The sequence below is a fragment of the Pseudorasbora parva genome, chromosome 25 (genome assembly GCF_024679245.1).
Source record: "Pseudorasbora parva isolate DD20220531a chromosome 25, ASM2467924v1, whole genome shotgun sequence".
NCBI lineage: Eukaryota > Metazoa > Chordata > Actinopteri > Cypriniformes > Gobionidae > Pseudorasbora > Pseudorasbora parva.
The window spans coordinates 24879341-24890210 of NC_090196.1; the positions used below are offsets into that span (position 1 = coordinate 24879341).

Below are 10870 nucleotides of genomic sequence, written 5' to 3' on the forward strand. Positions count from 1 at the left end.
TACCCAGATGCTAAACTCTAATGTTTGATGTTAACATGAGATGGATGATCACACCTTAAGCCACGGTTAATCTCCTTACACAACAGAATCCCTCTGCAGCCAACTGACCAACACAAAGGCTGCGTAGATATGATTTATAGCACGACAGAATGAAAAACCTGAATGATGACTCTGCGGATCTCTTTCTTTGCTTCCCAGGGGCCAATCGGATCGTTCTTCAGGACTCCAACATCCTTCAGCCGGTTGGCCTGACGGTGCTGGGCGATCACCTGTACTGGATCGACAAACAGCAGCAGATGATCGAGCGCGTGGACAAGCTGACCGGAGAAAAGAGGACCCGCATTCAGGGGCGACTCCAGTACCTGACCAGCATCCATGCGGTGGAGTACATGGAACCAGAGGAGTTTGGTAAATTCACAGTTTCTTTCATTTCTTTAAGATTAACACATTCTGTTCCAAAACCTTGTGAGCTCTGTGCATAATATAATATAATATAATATAATATAATATAATATAATATAATATAATATAATATAATATAAATGATATAATATAATATAATATAGTCTGTCCATCATCATAAATTATATTATATGATGTCAAGTCATTAACTATATTAATTTATTGATCTATACAAATAAATAAAAAAATAAAGAATACAGTTTTGCATATTCTATTATTTACTTACTAATCGGGATGGGAGGATTACTGGTTTCACAAAAAAACAATAAAATGTACTGACTGTTAATTAATGTTTAAAATTGAATTATCCTTAAAACCGTGTTTGATTATCTTGATTTTTGAAAACTCGGCGCAGCACGCAACGCTATTTATGTACGAGAACAAATGGTGGAAGGCAATGACTTTTGACAGCGATTTTTTTTTTAAACTTCTAATTGTTAACAGATATTGGACTTCTCAGGAGATTTAATTTATAGACTTCTAAAAGAACCAAATCTGAGGTGTGTCATATTTAGTTTTTTTACAAAAGTCCTTAATCGAGGATGCAAAAAATAAAGTCACGGCAATAGGAGGAACACTTCAAATCTGCAGAGTCTTCTTCGTGACCATCACCCACTGTTGTATCGCGAACACAAAGGAAATTAACTTTAACCTCAGTACCAAAACTATGTCTGAGAAATAATTGGACACAAAATGTTTTGAGGTGAATTATTTTATCTCTCTCACTTCAAAATGAACGTGAAGCTTCCGCGAAGAAAAGTTCACAGAAAGTGGCTTTGAGCCAAAAATGAACAAACGCGTTCAGACAAGACCATTATGAGTGACATTTTAGGGATAATAAAGTATATTCATTGTACACTTATTACACTGACTTATTTTTAACACACAAATAATTACAGGAACATATTGAACTGAGATAGTTTTAAATCTGTTTAGAAATCCATTTTGTACAACGTACAAAACAATCATCCAGATAAGATGATTACAACAATATTACAGTAGGATTAATAGTAAAGTCTGATTTCATTAAAATACAGTTAAAACGGAGATGCAAGTTGCATTTGAATGAAACGACTGTGTCCATAGTGATACATGGATGTGCGCCGTGTTATAATGCGTTGCTATTGACGATCGGTCATTATATGGAAGTGAAGGCCACAGAATATAATCTTGCTTAAAAAGGGCATAGAGCTGCTTGTTTTATTTGTTTATTTGTAAATTTACAAATGCATGTCACCTTGTTTGAGCTGAAAAAATCATATGTTGGCAAAAATCTGTCCTTTTAATCTTCTTAACAGCATCCCACCCTTGTTCCCGTGACAACGGAGGCTGCTCCCACATCTGTATCGCTAAGGGTGACGGGACGCCACGCTGCTCATGTCCTATGCACCTGGTGCTGCTTCAAAATCTGCTTAGCTGTGGAGGTACCTTTTTATATATACATTCATATCTGTGGTGTGGCATGAGACCAAGAATGCACTAATCGGTTTTGATGCATCTGCGTTAATCACATATTTACCCAAAACAGAACCTCCCACGTGCTCTAGCGAACAGTTCACTTGTGCTACTGGTGAGATCGACTGCATCCCCATGGCGTGGCGCTGTGACGGCATCGCCGAGTGCGCAGACCACAGCGATGAGATGAACTGCCCCATCTGCTCCGAGCTCCAGTTCCAGTGCGACAAAGGCCAATGTGTGGACTCTCAGCTGCGCTGCAACGGAGAGCCAGACTGCGCGGATGGCTCTGATGAACTGGATTGCGACAGTACGTTTGAACCTGCTGCTATACCAGAATTTCCACCTCTGAATGACATTTTTGAGGTGCACAATTTGACCAAAAAACATTGCTTTTGAGATTTGAGCAGCGATATGTTATTCGTTTAAAGGGATACTCCACCGTTTTTTTCATATTAAACTGTTATTCCCTTAACTAAGACCAGTTGCTACATACCTCTCTCGTCTCAGTGCGTGCACTTAATCTTTCTGATGCGCGGTGACGATCTGATAGCATTTAGCTTAGCCCACAAAGCCCAGTTCATTCACTATGGTACCAAACAGAGATCAAGTTAGAAGCGACCAAACACCTCCACGTTTTCCCTATTTAAATACAGTTACACCAATAGTTGAACGATCAAGTACGGTGACACAAACTAAAATGTGGCACTTTTCTACGCGGGTTAAAAAAGGGAACTATAATGTATGGCGGTATAGCACTTCTGAGAGTACTTCGACTCGGTGCAGTAAAAAGTCTCGGCAGAAAAATCCTCCCTCACATCTCCCCCTCCCCTTCTCATTTCTGTCAATAGGAGGAGAGGATTTTTCAGGCGTGACTACAATATGCTAATGTGAAGTTAATGATACACAACTGAGTTTTAGACTTTTGTTGCAATAAATTGTCTTTTTAAAGAAAAAAATCATTTTAAGGAAATGCTAATGCTGATATGTTCCATTCATAGATTTATGTCAAATCTTTTTTTTTTTTTTTAAATCTTGTGCCATTGGATGCTGTCTCTGATCCGTCTTCTCACTTTTCTCCCATCAGCCATATGCATGCCTAATCAGTTCCGTTGTGGCAACAACCAGTGTATCCTGAAGAAACAGCAGTGTGACTCCTTCGCAGACTGCACAGACAACTCTGATGAGCTTCTCTGTGGTACGTTGAACATATCATACCACAAAAGCATGTGGTGTTTGACCATGCATGCCATAACTTGGTAACTGTAATGAACCAAAACTAAATGATCCCTGTTTGGCTAATTCACAGATTTCCCCCCGCCCCCCAACGACCTTCCGCGTCACACCAGCACCATCGGCCCCGTCATCGGCATCATCCTCTCTGTCTTTGTGATGGGAGGCATGTGTTTTGTGTGTCAGAGAGTCGTGTGTCGCCATTACAAGGGCCCCAACGGAGGCTTCCCACACGAGTACATCAGCGGGACCCCTCATGTGCCCCTCAACTTCATCGCACCCACTAATTCACAGCATGGTACTTTTACGGGTAAAGATCTGCTGTTTGATAGCTTCTGCAGTCTCTTAAGGTGAATATTTTCTCTGCCTGTGATGAGTCTTGTGGGTCATACCTTGTCTTGCTGTGTCACAGGTATTTCCTGTGGGAAGTCCATGATGAGCTCAGTGAGTCTCATGGGCAGCAGCAGCAGTGGGGCGCCCCTCTACGACAGAAACCATGTGACAGGAGCTTCATCCAGTAGCTCTTCAAGCACAAAAGGAGCTTTCTACCCACAGGTACTGTTATATTCATCAGTTTATTGTCTTTGTTTGTTGTTTATAAGAAAGGACCAGTGTCTATTTATTTAATTCCATGTAGGAATAAATGGGTTTTCTATTTTAAATTAATATTGTCTGGATTATTGTGGTTAATGCCATATAATTGATTTTTCTTTTTCTGTCTGCTCTGTGTATAGATGCTCAACCCTCCTCCGTCACCAGCAACAGATCGCTCGCTTTATAACGCAGAAGTCTTCTATTCGTCTAACAGCCCTTCCACAACCAGGTCTTACAGGTGTGAGATATACTGAATATATTGAATACTGAGATACTGAGATGGATGGATGGATGGATGGATGGATGGATGGATGGATGGATGGATGGATGGATGGATGGATGGATGGATGGAATGATTCATTGATTGATTGATTGATGAGTAGGTGGATTGATAGTTGGATGGATGGATGGATGGATGGGTGGGTAGATTGATGGATGGATGAGTGGATGGATGGATGGATGGATGGATGGCTGGATGGATAAGTAGATGGATGGATGGATAAGTAGATGGATGGATGGATAAGTTGATGGATGGATAAGTTGATGGATGGATGGATGGATGGATGGATGGATGGATGGATGGATGGATGGATGGATGGAATGATTCATTGATTGATTGATTGATGAGTAGGTGGATTGATAGTTGGATGGATGGATGGGTGGGTAGATTGATGGATGGATGAGTAGATGGATGAGTGGATGGATGGATGGATGGATGGATAAGTAGATGGATGGATGGATAAGTAGATGGATAAGTGGATGGATGGATGGATGGATGGATGGATGGATGGATGGATGGATGGATGGATGGATGGATGGATGGATAGATAGATAGATAGATAGATAGATAGATAGATAGATAGATAGATAGATAGATAGATAGATAGATAGATAGATAGATAGATAGATAGATAGATAGATAGATAGATAGATAGATAGATAGATAGATAGATAGATAGATAGATAGATAGATCGATCGATCGATCGATCAAATATCTGGTATAGAGGGATAGATATGTGGACATACATGGATGGATGTAGATTAGATGGTATAATAGTATAATAGATATAGATGGATGGAGTAGATTGATGGATGAATGGATAAGTAGGTGAATAAGTTGATGGATGGATGTATGGATAAGTGGATGGATGGATGAGTAGATGGATTGGTTGGTGGATGGATGAATAAGTGGATGGATGGATGGATGGATGGATGGATGGATGGATGGATGGATGGATGGATGGATGGATGGATGGATGGATGAGTAGATGGGTGGATCGATGGATGGATGAGTAGATGGGTGGATTGATGGATGAGTGGATGGATGGATGGATGGATGGATGGATGGATGGATGGATGGATGGATGGATGGATGGATGGATGGATGGATGGATGGATAGATAGATAGATAGATAGATAGATAGATAGATAGATAGATAGATAGATAGATAGATAGATAGATAGATAGATAGATCAAATATCTGGTATAGAGGGATAGATATGTGGACATATGGATGGAAAGATGAATAGCTGCATAGATGAAAAAAACATGGCTGAGTATGACTGGATGTGTAGCTCAAATGTCTCATGTTACTGATCTCTGAATATTTCCCCTTGACAGGCCATATTTGATGCGTGGGGTCGCGCCCCCCACCACCCCCTGCAGCACAGACGTGTGTGACAGTGACTACACCACCAGCCGCTGGAAAAGCAATAAGTACTACATGGACCTCAATTCAGACTCTGACCCCTACCCCCCGCCCCCCACGCCCCGCAGCCAGTACATGTCAGCGGAGGAGAGCTGCCCTCCCTCACCCTCCACTGAGCGCAGCTACTTCCACCTGTGCCCCCCGCCCCCCTCGCCCTGCACGGACTCCTCATGACACCAGGCAAACCGCCACGCTTTGTAAATAGTTTTAAATAGTTAAAGAAGAAACAAAGAAGATTTTATTTTATTTTCCACACGCTTTGTTCAAGAAACATTTCAACTTATCGGGAGGTACATGAAATGCTTTCCGGATATCTTCACCCAGAGTTCCATGTACAGCGGTCGTGACAGGGACGATGCTTGCACGAGTAAATCTATTATGACGTTGTTTTTATAAGCCCCCCCTCCTCCCCCCAACAAAAAAATCACTACAAGCTCTTCAATATGTGAGAATATGAACTGAAATGCAATTTAATAGAACCGCATCACTGTTTCAAGATGGTTATGATTTAATCATCTTTTTTACATAATACCAATTCATTGCAAACCAAATCGTCAATCTAACACCAAAATCATCCGCTGCACAGGAGTTGTACATATGTGTAATTAAGTAAATAATTAATGTTTTTCATAATGGCAATGAGGTGTTGTTTTGATTACGTTGTATGTGAATATGATACGATTCCAAGCATATGTTTGGTTTGTCCTGTTTACCAAAAGTGTGTTTGCTGCTATTGTACATACATCTTTTACTGTAAATAATGACGAATGAAAACAGCCAGCTACAAATGTTTTGTTTATATAATGAGAACTGACCATAGACCATTTGTAAAATTGTTATTAATCTCTTATAGAAAAACGTACATGTGAAATGCCATTGCTTTGAAGGAGTCTTGTTTAAAATGCTGTCTTAAAGGGATAGTTCAACTAAAAAACTACGAATCTTGTCAACCCAAACCTGTGTGACTTATTTTCCCCTGTAAAACATTAAAAGAGACGTTTAGCAGGATGTGCAAGCTGCTCTTTTCATAATGAAAGTGGAGACCATCATAACAGTAGTCAAACGATAGCTATCTTGGCAGTCATGGTCACCATTTATTTTATGAAAAAAGAGCTGCTTGGACATTCTTATAGATGTCTGCTTTTGTTTTCTACAAAAGAAGGAAAGTCTTAAGGGTTTGCGATGACATGAGGGTGAGTAAATGATGAGAAATGTTTTATATTGGAGTGAATTATCCCTTTGAAGAAGCGGAAACTCACCTGCTTTGTAGTGAACTACATGGATTTGATCAGATCTCATGGAATGAACTCATTGTAGGTGTTTATTAAAAAAGTACAAAAAATAATTATAGTTGTAATAATAATAATACAGTTAAACTAAGCTATGATATGTGGTTACTTTTACCGTAATACTATGGTAACAAACTGCTTGTTTTTAAGTCATGAAAAGCAATTGAGAAAAGTGTGGTTTAAAAATTCAGATTTTTTTCCCTCCCTTTTTTTATGGTAAAGTTGAAGAATCAAACTTTATTTCCCTCTTTATAATGATAATTCGATTTTCTTGGTTAAAACATCATGAAATTAAATGTTTGAAATGTACTTTTTTCTCTTTGCCAAATTGAGCACTTATGGAAATTACATGTGCATAACTAGAATTCTAGATCTAGAAAAGACTACAAGATTAAATGAGTTTCGCGGACTGATTACTTTAGTTGTGTTTTACAAAAAGACATATATTGCATATATTAGATGAAAGGAAATACTCGTTCTAGAAAACTTTAACAGGTGATGCAAATCATTTTTCTCAATTATGGATCTCGTTAAATTGCCCTCAAGGTAACACTATTCACCGTAAATGTGACTGAATGGAGATTATTAGGATTTTTATACCACTTTGGCAGGTCAGCGCTTTGACTGAATCTGTTTGGATTGAACCATCCACTCACGCTGAGGAGCTTTTTGCTCTTCGGTGCACCACCTATGTCTTTGTTTTGTGTACAAAAATGCCTCATATAATGCACACTTGTGACAATTTTTGTATCAAAAGCATTTTTATATATAATAAAGGTTCTATTTTAAGAAATGTAATATTGTCTTCTTTAACATGGTGCTTGTTGGTGCATTGTCTCTCGTGAAAGGTTAACTCATATTTACATACAGTACCAAAATGCAGATAAAGCTGTATTATTGTGAAATATTACAATTTGAAATAATGGTTTTCTATTTGAATATACTTTAAAATAAAATAAAAATTCTGTGTTGCAAAACGTGTCACGTGATACTACAGAAATCATATAATATGAGGATTTGTTAATATTGGAAATATTTGTACAGCTTGATTTTAATTTTTTTTATAACGTGATGCTTTTGTCGGGATTCTTTTTATTAATAAAAAGTATAAAAAAGAACAGCATTTATTTAAAATAAAATTATTTTGTAACATTATACACTACACCGTTCAAAGGTTTGTGGTCAGTAATTTAATTTCTTTTTTTTGGGGGGGGGGTATACTTTTATTCAGCAAGGTATATCTTTGTATAATGTATAATATTATTTTGTTGAACTGATTAAAAGTAATTGTGAAGATTTATATTTTTTAGAAAAGATTTTTATTTTAAATAAATGCTGTTTTTTATTTTACTTTTTTTTTTTTTTACTTTTTTTACAACTGTTGATAAATCTTCATATTAGAATGATTTCTAAAGGAACACTGTAGTAACACTGAAGACTGGAGTAATTATGTTGAAAATTCAAAGGAAAAAAAAACATTTTAAATTGTAATATTTCACAATATTTCATTTTTTTCCTATATTTTTGATCAAATAAATGGAGGCTTACAAAATACAATTACAATTCAAAACCAATTACAATTTGTCATGTTTCCAAACTTTTACCGGTAGGCCTACTGTATGTAAAGTAACATAGCCTATAACTGGCTAATTCAGCTGTGTGTGTAAAGAATTCCTCCAATAATGTGGCTTGTTGAAAGCAGATGTGCTTTTATTTCTCTAAGTGATCCGGCAGGCAAAAAAATCCCAGATACAGAGAACACGAAGCCCGAGTCTTCAATAGGGCAATTGTTAATTAAATTGAGCATGGTGCGTCTCAGTCCAGTGCTAAACCAACAAACATGACCAAGAATGCAGAAACACTTTGGATTACTCCAAACAGAGCGTTATGAAATGTTATTGTTGAATGTGACATTGCTGTAGTGGAATTTCGTGTTAAGGTAATGAAATAAATCTGTGTTTGATCATTGCCAGCGGTTCGGGATTTCAGCCATTTTGTCTTCTGCTGCCCTCATGTGGGTAAAAACAACAACAAAACATAAATGAGGTTTGTGTGGCTATTTTTACCTCATATTTATATTCACATCTTATCACATCACGTATTAATGTATTTTTCTTTTTCACGTATGTGTTTAATCATGTTAGTCTCATGAATTAATTTATGGGTCCATTTTCACACCTGAATAAAATATAAATTAATAAATATTACAATTATAACAAATACTATACAATTTAGACTTCTGTTTGAATATTTTCAGGAAATAAAGAAGCCTACTTTTACAGATATACATAAATTATTTTAGTTTTAGTACTATCATTTATATAAAGTATACAATGATCAGGCATAACATTATGACTAATATTGTGTTGGTCCTATTTTTTCTGCCAAAACTTGACCCGTCGAGGCAGACTCCACTAGACCCCTGAAGGTGTGCTGTGGTATCTGGCACCAAGATGTTAGCAGCAGATCCTTTAAGTCCTGTAATTTGTGAGGTGGGGTCTCCATGGATCAGACTTGTTTGTTTAGCACATCCTACAGATGCTCGATTGGATTGAGATCTGTACGTTGGGCTCAAACTCGTTTTGCTCCTCATACCATTCCTGAACCATTTTTGCTTTGTGGCAGGGCGCACTATCCTGCTGAAAGAGGCCACAGCCATCAGGGAATACCGTTTCCATGAAATGGTGTACATGGTCTGCAACAATGCTTAGGTGGTACGTGTCAAAGTAACATCCAGATGGATGGCAGGACCCAAGGTTTCCCAGCAGAACATTGCCCAAAGCATTACACTGCCTCTGCCGGCTTGCCTTCTTCCAAAAGTGCATCCTGGTGCCATATGTTCCCCAGGTAAGCAACACACACGCACCCGGCTATCTAAGTGATGGAAAAGAAAATGTGATTCATCAGAGCAGGCCACCTTCTGTCATTGCTCTGTGGTCCAGTTCTGATGCTCCCTGTTGGTGCTTTCGGTGGTGGACAGGGGTCAGCATGGGCACCCTGACTGGTCTACAGCTATGCAGCCCCATACACAACAAACTGTGATACACTGTGTATTCTGACACCTTTCTATCAGAACCAGAATTAACCTCTTGAGCAATCTGAGTTACAGTAGTTTCTCTGATTGATCAGATCACATAGGCCAGCCTTCGCTCCCCACGTGCATCAATGAGCCTTAGCCGCCCATGAACCTGTCGCCGGTTCACCACTGTTCCTTCCTTGGGCCACTTTTGATAGAGACTGACCACTGCAGACCGGGAACACCCCACAAGAGCTGCAGTTCTGGAGATGATCTGACCCAGGCATCTAGTCATCACAATTTAGCCCTTGTCATATTTGTTCAAATCCTTACGCTTGCCCATTTTTCCTGCTTCGAACGCATCAACTTTGAGGACACAATGTCCACTTGCTGCCTAATATATCCCACTCGATAACAGGTGCCGTGATGAAGAGATAATCAGTGTTATTCACTTTACCTGTCATAATGTTATGCCTATGAATTATTTATATTTTTTAATAAATGTTTTAATGTATCCATTAGTTTATGAATGTATTAAAAATGTAGTTTCACCAAGGCTCTTAAGAAAATTAGGCAAATGCTACTTTACAACAGTTAGGAACTAAAAGTGCATTACCCTTTCTCATTTGTCATCTTAAAGGACTGTTTTCAGCACTTGACAGAAGTGAACACATGTTGTGAGGCTCCTGACTCGGCCGAAGGGGGAGGGGAGATGTCGACACCCCTCTATGTACCCATCTGTCTTTGTTGTTTGTGATCTGTGTAGTACTAGAGGAGCTAAAAAACACGTCTCCGGAAAAAGACACGTGAGAACACGTTTATGCATGTCAGAAAGGGAAAGAACACCAGAGCTAGTGGACCCATTGCATCCTAGATCCCCTGATTATACATTTGAAAAAAAATGTGTAGCAGGTCACATTTTGCCTAAATTATGGGGATCCATGAGTGGTTTCACAGTCAAGGCTTAAGCCCCAGACTAAACTGCATGATTAAGTTGTCTTAACAGAAACCAACTTGTCATTGTTTTGTCTTGAGATGCACACCGGTAATGTTTTTTTTGTTTTTTTAAATCAAAGGCACAGTTAATTGGAGCCAATGTTGTTATTCTTGA

At 38.6% G+C, this 10870-nt stretch overlaps 1 protein-coding gene across 1 annotated transcript in view; it reads left to right on the forward strand.

The window, feature by feature from the left end:
• Positions 1–7035, forward strand: part of lrp5 (low density lipoprotein receptor-related protein 5) — a 71483-nt gene extending 64448 nt beyond the window's left edge. Inside the window, exons 17-24 of the mRNA XM_067437271.1 lie at positions 199–408; positions 1761–1886; positions 1991–2227; positions 3005–3115; positions 3227–3460; positions 3563–3705; positions 3885–3982; positions 5367–7035. Coding sequence (XP_067293372.1) covers positions 199–408; positions 1761–1886; positions 1991–2227; positions 3005–3115; positions 3227–3460; positions 3563–3705; positions 3885–3982; positions 5367–5628 — 1421 coding nt within the window. The 3' untranslated portion in view covers positions 5629–7035. The remainder of the gene's footprint in view (positions 1–198; positions 409–1760; positions 1887–1990; positions 2228–3004; positions 3116–3226; positions 3461–3562; positions 3706–3884; positions 3983–5366) is intronic.
• Positions 7036–10870: the final 3835 nt, after the last annotated feature.